General features: G+C 43.2%; 1 protein-coding gene across 1 annotated transcript; it reads right to left on the bottom strand.

The window, feature by feature from the left end:
- Positions 1-306: 306 nt before the first annotated feature.
- On the bottom strand, positions 307-10,787 carry si:dkey-10o6.2 (uncharacterized protein LOC100124608 homolog). The gene is made up of 7 exons (XM_055922232.1): positions 10,531-10,787; positions 10,293-10,417; positions 10,046-10,112; positions 9,620-9,776; positions 8,835-8,980; positions 8,085-8,195; positions 307-4,420 (listed from the first exon to the last, which is right to left on the bottom strand). The coding sequence occupies exons 1-7, from the start codon at positions 10,681-10,683 to the stop codon at positions 4,241-4,243; spliced, it is 939 nt and encodes a 312-aa protein (XP_055778207.1). The 5' UTR covers positions 10,684-10,787; the 3' UTR covers positions 307-4,240.
- Between the last annotated feature and the right edge of the window lie 430 nt (positions 10,788-11,217).

Here is an 11,217-nt window from a genome sequence, read left to right on the forward strand (position 1 = left end):
AGAAAGTTCCTTGTTTCTGGACATTTTGTGCCTGTAATCGAACCCACAAATGCCGATGCTCCAGATACTTTACTAGTCTAAAGGCCAGCTTTATTGCTTCTTTAAATCAGCACAACAGTTTTCAGCTGTGCTAACATAATTGCAGAAGGGTTTTCTAATGATCAGTTAGCCTTTCTTTAAATGATAAACTTGGATTAGCCAACTCAACGTGTCGTTGGAACACAGGAGTGATGGTTGCTGATAATGAGCCTCTGTACGCCTATGTAGATATTCCATAAAAAAATCTGCCGTTTCCAGCTACAATAGTAATTTACAACATTTTAATTTAATTTATTTATTTCACCTTTATTTAACCAGGTAGGCAAGTTGAGAACAAGTTCTCATTTACAATTGCAACCTGGCCAAGATAAAGCAAAGCAGTTCGACACATACAACACAGAGTTACACATGGAGTAAAACAAACACACAGTCAATAATACAGTAGAAAAATAAGTCTATATACAATGTGAGCAAATGAGGTGAGATAAGGGAGGTAAAGGCAAAATAAGGCCATGGTGGCGAAGTAAATACAATATAGCAAGTAAAACACTGGAATGGTAGATTTGCAGTGGAAGAATGTGCAAAGTAGAAATAGAAATAAGGGGTGCAAAGGAGCAAAATAAACAAGGTAGTGACAAGTTAGTTGTTTGGGCTAAATTATAGATGGGCTATGTACAGGTGCAGTAATCTGTGATCTGCTCTGACAGCTGGTGCTTAAAGCTAGTGAGGGAGATAAGTGTTTCCAGTTTGAGATTTTTGTAGTTCGTTCCAGTCATTGGCAGCAGAGAACTGGAAGGAAAGGCGGCCAAAGGAGGAATTGGTTTTGGGGGTGACCAGAGAGCTATACCTGCTGGAGCGTGTGCTACAGGTGGGTGCTACTATGGTGACCAGCGAGCTGAGATAAGGGGGGACTTTACCTAGCAGGGTCTTGTAGATGACCTGGAGCCAGTGGGTTTGGCGACGAGTATGAAGCAAGGGCCAGCCAACAAGAGCGTACAGGTCGCAGTGGTGGGTAGTATATGGGGCTTTGGTGACATTAACAATGTCTACACTGTATTTCTGATCAATTCAATGTTATTTTAATGGACAAAAAATGTGCTTTTCTTTAAAAACAAGGACATTTCTAAGTGACCCCAAAATTTTGTTTGTGCGTCTGTAGTGAATATAGTGGATGTTGTACTGCCTCCAGAGCCCAAGACCAGAGAACAGTTGTTACAATGTGAGTCTCTTTATTGTGAAGTAACTAACAGTCTCTTTTTACTGACACTCCTAACAATCCCTCTAGAAATATATAGCAATAGTAGATCTAATCAAAGACTGGGTATCTATCTGACTCCTCATATTTTTCTGATTTGATCTCTGCTGTGCTCTAATCAAAGACAGGGTAGATACAGTATCTGACTTAACTTATTGTTCTAACTCCCCTCATTGGTCTCTGCTCTGCTCTTCTCCCAGATTCCTGTCAGCTCACACTGGACCCAAACACAGCACACACACTCCTCTTTCTGTCTGAAGGAAACAGAAAGGTGACCTATACAGACCAAGTCCAACCATATCCTGATCATCCAGACAGATTCACCAACCAGTACCAGGTTCTGTGTAGAGAGGGTCTGTCTGGATGCTGTTACTGGGAGGTGAAGTGGAGTAGTTATGTTATTACAGCAGTCTCATATAAAGACATCAGCAGAACAGAGGCAGATAATACATTTGAATACAATAACAAGTCCTGGAGTTTACAGTGCTATAGTGGTGGTTATTGGTTCAGACACAATAATGTTGAGACTAAAGTATCAGGCCCTCAGTCCTCCAGAGTAGGAGTGTACCTGGATCACAAGGCAGGTACTCTGTCCTTCTACAGTGTCTCTGACACAATGACCCTCCTCCACAGAGGCCAGACCACATTCACTCAGCCCCTCTATCCTGGGTTTTATCACTATAATGGTACTGCTGAGCTGGTTAAACTGTAGTAGGGCCCACATAGATACTAGTCATGCTGGTGTAGTCTATAGCTGAGCTGGTTAAACTGTAGTAGGGTCCACATAGATACTAGTCATGCTGGTGTACTCTAAAGCTGAGCTGGTTAAACTGTAGTAGGGTCCAGATAGATACTAGTCATGCTGGTGTAGTCTATAGCTGAGCTGGTTAAACTGTAGTAGGGTCCAGATAGATACTAGTCATGCTGGTGTAGTCTATAGCTGAGCTGGTTAAACTGTAGTATGGTCCAGATAGATACTAGTCATGCTGGTGTTGTCTATAGCTGAGCTGGTTAAACTGTAGTAGTGTCCACATAGATACTAGTCATGCTGGTGTAGTCTATAGCTGAGCTGGTTAAACTGTAGTAGGGTCCACATAGATACTAGTCATGCTGGTGGTGATGGTCCCCAGATGTAATGATTCATTCTGCTCTGTTTTGATTTATTTTTTCTGATTGATTTGATATACAGAAACTTCAGTTATAAAAATACTTTGTATTCATGTTTTTATCATGTACATTTCCACAAATCATGATGTATTGTGTTGCTGTATATTGGTTGTCAGTCAGAACCATTGATATGTTTTCTCAATTGGTTCTCTGTCTCTATATAATTCTCCTCAATGGCCTTGAACAGGTAGAATCACTTACTAACTAACTAAACCATATTAAACAGCAGATATCTTGACTTGCCTTCAGTATATCAGTAATGTTCAGAATAGTACTTTAATATCATTGGAGATTGATGGTCTTTTTAATCCGCTATCCAGAGTCAGGAACAGATGAAGTTAGGTCTGCTACTGTTCAGTGATTAAATATGATTTATGGTGATGGGAAATAGAAAATACAACACTAAACTTCATCTAGTAATAGTTTTCCTTTGTTATTTATTCCAAGGTGTGTCTTTAACTTCTAAATGGATTATGTGGAGGTGAGCTAGTGGTGTGGCTGATAGAATAGAATGAAAAGGGAGGGGAGGAAGAGGGGAGGAGTGAAGGGCTGTTAAAGAAACCAGATGAGGAAGAGAAAGATGTTCAGGGGAATTACTGCCTCTGTTCCAAATGGTTCCCTATTCCCTACGTAGTGCACTACGGTGCTTCTGACCAGGTCTAAAGTAGTGTTCTACATATGGAATAGGGTGTAAACTTATTACAATATCATGCTTTAGTGTTTGGCACAAAAAAAATATTAGATCTCCACTCACCCACTTCATGTCTGTCATCCCCCAGTTCTGTTAAGACTTCCTCTCATTGAACTGGGCCTCATTCTAAATGGTCACGTTAGTCCATACTATGCTTTACTATGGTTCTACATATAGTACCTGTATTGATAGTCCATACTGGACTTTACTATGGTTCTACATATAGTACCTGTATTGATAGTCCATACTGGTCTTTACTATGGTTCTACATACAGTACCTGTATTGATAGTGTATACTGGACTTTACTATGGTTCTACATACAGTATCTGTATTGATGAGCTTTACTATGGTTCTACATACAGCATCTGTATTGATAGTCCATACTGGTCTTTACTATGGTTCTACATACAGAACCTGTATTGATAGTGTATACTGGACTTTACTATGGTTCTACATACAGTATCTGTATTGACAGTCCATACTGGTCTTTACTATGGTTCTACATACAGTATCTGCACCTGGAGGGTTTCTGCTCACATATTCCTTTATCTCCACAGCTTTATCTGATTCTCTCTCTCGCTCTCCCACTTCCCTTCATGGATTTAAAGGAAATGACTGGTATATGTAAACTCCCTCTACCCCATGTCAACACCAATCCAATGCTTTTACATTTGTGAGGAGTAGTGAAGGAATGTTACACTTCAGGAGGAAGGAGAGATTATTGGGACGCCCCCATGGAGTGATGATAGAGGGATGTGAAAGAGGAGAGAGGTAATGGTTGTACTCCCCCATGGAGTGATGATAGAGGGATGTGAAAGAGGAGAGAGGTAATGGTTGGACTCCCCCATGGAGTGATGATAGAGGGATGTGAGAGAGGAGAGAGGTAATGGTTGTACTCCCCCATGGAGTGATGATAGAGCGATGTGAAAGAGGAGAGAGGTAATGGTTGTACTCCCCCATGGAGTGATGATAGAGGGATGTGTAAGAGGGAAGTAATGGTTATACTTATTTATTCTCTCTTTACTGACATTCTGTTTCACTGACATAATTGCATAACACAAAATAATTAATGCTGGATAGATAAAGCTCACTTCCTCCCATAAGAGTCATTGAAGCGTTCACTGAGATAGGCTCCTGACTTCACAGGGGGATATTTGTTGGATCCGTCAAAACAGGTGATGAGGGCTTCATTGTCTGGCTGCACAAAGAAAGCCAAGGACTGCCGTGTGCTCAAGTCTCCAGCGGGGGGCAGCAAAACCCTATGGACCTGAAAGGATAAGTGAGATGCAAAATTCAAAGGCAAATTTACCTTTGCTTCCACAGAGACCCAAGTCATATTCACTAGGCACCAAACTTAAGAAAATGAACTGAAACAGGCAGGGACTAACTTTCTGTTGCAAAATGTTTTGCTCGTGTGCCCTAATGAATACGACCCTGGATTCAAATACTATACTAAAAACTTCCGGGCGCCGAGCGAGATGGCTGCCTCGCTTCGCGTTCCTTGGAAAATATGCAGTATTCTGTTTTTTTATGTGTTATTTCTTACATTGGTACCCCAGGTGATCTTAGATGTCATTACATACAGTCGGGAGGAACTACTGAATATACGATTAACGTCAACTAACCACCGTTCCTACCAGGAATATGACTTTCCCGAAACGGATCCAGTGTTTTGCCTTCCACCCAATACAATGGACCTGATCCCAGCCGGCGAAGCTACTCGACGCCGTAAAAGGGGAAAACGTAGCGGTCTCCTGGTCAGGCTTCGGAGACGGGCACATCGCGCTCCACTCCCTAGCATACTACTCGCCAATGTCCAGTCTCTTGACAATAAGGTCGATGAAATCCGAGCACGGGTAACTTTCCAGAGAGACATCAGGGATTGCAACGTGCTCTGCTTCACGGAAACATGGCTAACTCAAAAGACGCTAACGGAGTCGGTGCAGCCAGCTGGTTTCTTCACGCATCGCGCAGACAGAAACAAACATCTTTCTGGTAAGAAGAGGGGCGGGGGGGTATGCCTCATGATTAACGAGACGTGGTGTGACCATCATAACAACACTCAGGAACTCAAGTCATTCTGTTCACCTGATCTAGAACTCCTCACAATCAAATGTCGACCGCATTATCTACCAAGGGAATTCTCTTCGGTCATAATCACAGCCGTATATATTCCCCCCCAAGCAGACACATCGATGGCCCTGAACGAACTCTATCTGACTCTCTGTAAACTGGAAACCACACACCCTGAGGCTGCATTCATCGTAGCTGGGGATTTTAACAAGGCTAATCTAAAAACAAAACTCTCCAAATTCTATCAGCACATCGATTGTCCTACCAGGGCTGGCAAAACTCTGGACCATTGTTATACTAACTTCCGCGATTAAAACATTCCCAAACCAGAAACCGTGGATTGACGGCAGCATTCGCGTGAAACTGAAAGCGCGAACCACTGCTTTTAACCAGGGCAAGGTGACCGGAAACATGACCGAATACACACAGTGTAGCTATTCTCTCCGCAAGGCTATCAAACAGGCTAAGTCCCAGTACAGAGACAAAATTGAATCGCAATTCAACAGCTCAGACACAAGAGGTATGTGGCAGGGTCTACAGTCTATCACGGATTACAAAAAGAAAACCAGCCCCGTCGCGGACCAGGATGTCTTGCTCCCAGACAGGCTAAATACCTTTTTTGCCCGCTTTGAGGACAATACAGTGCCACTGACACGGCCCGCTACCAAAACCTGCGGGCTCTCCTTCACTGCAGCCGAGGTGAGTAAAACATTTAAACGTGTTAACCCTCGCAAGGCTGCAGGCCCAGACGGCATTCCCAGCCGCGTCCTCAGAGTATGCGCAGACCAGCTGGCTGGTGTGTTTACGGACATATTCAATCAATCCTTATCCCAGTCTGCAATTCCCACATGCTTCAAGAGGGCCACCATTGTTCCTGTTCCCAAGAAAGCTAAGGTAACTGAGCTAAACGACTACCGCCCCGTAGCACTCACTTCCGTCATCATGAAGTGCTTTGAGAGACTAGTCAAGGACCATATCACCTCCACCCTACCGGACACCCTAGACCCACTCCAATTTGCTTACCGACCCAATAGGTCCACAGACGACGCAATCGCAACCACACTGCACACTGCCCTAACCCATCTGGACAAGAGGAATACCTATGTGAGAATGCTGTTCATCGACTACAGCTCAGCATTTAACACCCTAGTACCCTCCAAACTCGTCATCAAGCTCGAGACCCTGGGTCTCGACCCCGCCCTGTGCAACTGGGTCCTGGACTTCCTGACGGGCCGCCCCCAGGTGGTGAGGGTAGGTAACAACATCTCCACCCCGCTGATCCTCAACACTGGGGCCCCACAAGGGTGCGTTCTGAGCCCTCTCCTGTACTCCCTGTTCACCCACGACTGCGTGGCCATGCACGCCTCCAACTCAATCATCAAGTTTGCGGACAACACTACAGTGGTAGGCTTGATTACCAACAACGACGAGACGGCCTACAGGGAGGAGGTGAGGGCCCTCGGAGTGTGGTGTCAGGAAAATAACCTCACACTCAACGTCAACAAAACAAAGGAGATGATTGTGGACTTCAGGAAACAGCAGAGGGAGCACCCCCCTATCCACATCGACGGGTCAGTAGTGGAGAAGGTGGAAAGTTTTAAGTTCCTCGGTGTACACATCACGGACAAACTGAATTGGTCCACCCACACAGACAGCGTTGTGAAGAAGGCGCAGCAGCGCCTCTTCAACCTCAGGAGGCTGAAGAAATTCGGCTTGTCACCAAAAGCACTCACAAACTTCTACAGATGCACAATCGAGAGCATCCTGTCGGGCTGCATCACCGCCTGGTACGGCAACTGCTCCGCACACAACCGTAAGGCTCTCCAGAGGGTAGTGAGGTCGGCAGAACGCATCACCCGGGGCAAACTACCTGCCCTCCAGGACACCTACACCACCCGATGTCACAGGAAGGCCATAAAGATCATCAAGGACAACAACCACCCAAGCCACTGCCTGTTCACCCCGCTATCATCCAGAAGGCGAGGTCAGTACAGGTGCATCCAAGCAGGGACCGAGAGACTGAAAAACAGCTTCTATCTCAAGGCCATCAGACTGTTAAACAGCCACCACTAACATTTAGTGGCCGCTGCCAACATACTGACTCAACTCCAGCCACTTTAAAAATAGGAATTGATGGAAATGATGTAAAAATGTACCACCAGCCACTTTAAACAATGCCACCTAATATAATGTTTACATACCCTACATTACACATCTCTTATGTATATGTATATACTGTACTCTATATCATCTACTGCATCTTGCCATCTTATGTAATACATGGACCACTAGCCACTTTAAACTATGCCACTTTATGTTTACATACCCTACAGTACTCATCTCATAGGTATATACCGTACTCTATACCATGTACTGCACCATTGCCTATGCCGTTCTGTACCATCACTCATTCATATATCTCTATGTACATATTCTTTATTTCTTTATCCCTTTACACTTGCGTGTATAAGGTAGTAGTTGCGGAATTGTTAGGTTAGATTACTTGTTGTTATTACTGGATTGTCGGAACTAGAAGCACAAGCATTTCGCTACACTCGCATTAACATCTGCTAACCATGTGTATGTGACTAATAAAATTTGATTTGATTTGATATTTGAAATCTTACAAATACTTTGAGCATTTCCTTTAGTCTTCCAGGTGGGCAGGGTTTGTTTATACTTTTAGGACTTTTCTATTGGTTCCATTACAACAAACTCAATCAAGCCCTGCTTATTAAGTATTCTAAGTCATTTTAAATAGTATTTGAATGCAGGTCTGTTTTCACATACAATAAGCCTGTAACATCTTGTATGATCTTATCAGGTAAAGGTGTGTCAAATGGAAGGGCAAGTCTCACCGCTGAGAGGAAAACATCACTGGTCCACCTCTGCATCAGGTCAGCTATGTTGATCAGTACTGTCCCAGGGATGCTGGGAGCAGAGATGAACTCCCCTGACCTGGTACGCACCTATGGATTTGTCATTTTAATATCCAGTTTACCCCATTACTGATAGAACACACATAAACCATGTTAATAAAATGAAATTGATCAAAGTTCCATTTATTCTACAATAGATTTCACCCCAGGTAACTTGGTAAGTTTGTTAATATCTCCAAAGTGGTCTGATATTGAGATGACTACAGGTCTCAATCCCAAACTAATGGGGGGAAATGGCAACATCTAATAAGATGGCATTTAGAGGTATGGATAAAACATTTTTTGTCAAACTTTGCTATTGGTGTGAACAAATACCATTAACATACATATAGTGCATTCGGAAAGTATTCAGACACCTTCCCTTTTTACATCATTTGTTACGTTACAGCCTTATTCTAAAAAAACAATTTTAGAATAAGGCTGTAACGTAACAAAATTTGGAGAAAGTCATGGGGCCTGAATACTTACCGAATGTCCCTTAAAATTTGGCTTAATAAGTTGCATGGACTGTGTGCAATAATATACCTAGAGCCAAAGTTTTTCCTGCCAGGTGACGTAGCCAGAAACACTGGCCCTAATAGAGGCTGCAGAGGATTCAGATATCTTGTTTACCTGCAGACCACCCTCTTGGTTCTAGAAGACCAGAGGATTCAGTGGTGTCTTGTTTACCTGCAGGCCACCCTCTTGGCTCTGGAAGACCAGGGTGATGCTGCCGTAGTCAGAGTGTTCTCCACAGCGCAGCTGGCCCTCCTTCACCCTGTCACTCCTCACCGGGGGGTAATACAGCGACCTCAGGGTAGTGCCGTTCTCATCACCTGCAGGGGACAACAACGATCAAGCCTGACTCACACAATAGGGCCCCTTCCTTTCACATTGTCCTTTCAAAGATGGTTCCAGAACTATTGCAACACAGTGTCAGAATGTTACAAATACATATTGAAAGGGAACCATGATTAATGTGTATTTGTAATATTCTGACACTGTGTTGCAATAGTTGAAGAAGAAGCTTGCTCCAAAATGCTTTAGAAATTCATATCGTTGAAGGGGATAAGTAGCCTTCCTTAACTTTCTTTTACAACTGGGCAATTCCACGGTAACAGAGGGACATTGAGACTCAGATTTTCACTTTAAAATGTATGAGGGTTTGGGGTCTTTGTGACGTCATTATGTTACCAAACTTTGCATCTGCACTGTTCTTCAAGTAAATGTGTTTTTGATTAAAAAAAATGTAAATTGTTAAAGTAGTCCTTGTCCACTGTTGTAAGGTTTGTTTAACTTTGCAATCATTGTTTTTTGTTTGACATACATTCTAAAGTGAAAAATCTGAATCTCTGTTACCATGGAATTGCCCAACTTCAGTTTTACATTCTTAGGACTGAGCAGCCCTTCACCCAGGTGTGATTGTACATATATAACCCCCTGAGAGAGAGAGAGAGAGAGAGAGCTGTACTCACTCCCTATGTGTCTGTGTGCACTCAGGAAGACCTCAGCCTCCAGGCCCAGACTGTCGGCCATCACACGAAGCACCCGGAGACACAGGTCCTTACAGCGCAGGAAGAACGATGACTGGATCTCACAGAATCCATTCACTCCTTCCCACGATGGCCATTTCTATAGACCAGGAAGAGTTGTGTAAGGACAGTGAAATCAGAGCTATATACAATATAGGATATAAAAGATGACAGGAATACATTGAAAGTTGTCAAAACCTATGGGTGGCCTGGTGAGTTCTGTTCCTAGATGGAGTTCTATCAGAGTGGTTGAACTCTGTATATGGCTCAGAGTGAGGTCAATCGCTTTGTACCTTGACCCTGATAGCAACAACAACCACAGCAGAGAAGTTGGATGTACAGACAGACACAGAGACAGACGTTGTTTACTATGCCTGGATGAAAGGACGCAGTGTTGAAGGCTTCCTTTAGGTCTCCTGGTCTCTTGGGATTTAAACTGTGAATACAGAGAGATAGTCCTAACCATTCAATCAATGTACACAACAAACAGTCATCATTAACACTATACTGAGTGGAGCCTATGGATATAATATATTATCATATAACATAATGACTAGACTAACTGTTTTGACAAGTAAGCACAGCCAGATATTTTGACTTAAAAGTGTCTCTATACCTCTCAGTCTCTAAAGACACCCAGCCATGGTTAGGATTATTAGAGAAGCTGTTCCTGCTGAAAGGCTGTTTCATTTCGTCAGGTTGCAGAAAGAATTTCTTGGATATGTTCATAACCTCGTCCACCTATGAAGAATAGCCCCATGTTGATCACCCAAAGCACAAAATCCACTCGTACTGACATGCCAAATATTTCCAACAGCTGAAAAATAAAAACTCTGAGCAATGCTGTTACTTACCTCTAGTTGCACTATCCCAGTATTCTTCAGATAAACAAATCCCACTTCAGTAAAGGCCGTTTTCAACTGCCTGCTCAGGATCTCTAACTGTTCGCCCGAAACATCGTTTTCCCCTAACTTGTATGCTCCAAAATCAACAACTGGTATCTTCATGTTGGGAGTTGGGACAATGATCTGGCTAAACAATGAAACAGTGAGTTGAATATGTCCCGAGTTTTGCAAAAAAAATATTTTTTTTCTAACGGAAGCAAATGGAACGAAATGGGGCGGGACCTACATGATTTTGTCCAATAGATACTCTCGTTTTCTCAGCGTGCGTGAACCATGTGACAACTGTGAGCCAATAGTAATGTGACCCGTAATTATCGCAGGTTGTGCAATCCTGTTATTTCACATTTTGATGTTGTTAATTGTCTGATTTGAGTCAGAGCATTTATCCCTAGGCCAATGTAGTGTGATCATTGTAAAGCTTTTTGGTCAGGTATCAAGAGGTTGCAGAAGGGAGAAGCAGAGATGTCCAAGTTGTGGAAAAGATCATATTATGTGTTATAAAAGTGATGACTATGTGAAATGTTGCAATTGAAGTGGGAACCACGAAGCAATGTCTTCCCGAATGACCCACAAGGGTCGAAGAGGAGGTGGCCAAAGTCAGGGCTGTACAGAGCATTTCATATGCAGCAGCTGTGA

This window comes from Salvelinus fontinalis, chromosome 5 (genome assembly GCF_029448725.1).
Source record: "Salvelinus fontinalis isolate EN_2023a chromosome 5, ASM2944872v1, whole genome shotgun sequence".
Classification (NCBI taxonomy): Eukaryota; Metazoa; Chordata; class Actinopteri; order Salmoniformes; family Salmonidae; genus Salvelinus; species Salvelinus fontinalis.

Excerpts from the sequence above, each read along its gene's own strand:
- si:dkey-10o6.2 (XM_055922232.1), bottom strand. The coding sequence starts at position 10,683 with ATGAAGATACCAGTTGTTGATTTTGGAGCATACAAGTTAGGGGAAAAC. Across the intron at positions 10,418-10,530 it reads CTGGGATAGTGCAACTAGAG|GTGGACGAGGTTATGAACAT; the intron begins GTAAGTAACAGC and ends TATTCTTCATAG. Across the intron at positions 8,981-9,619 it reads TGCACACAGACACATAGGGA|GTGATGAGAACGGCACTACC; the intron begins GTGAGTACAGCT and ends TGTCCCCTGCAG.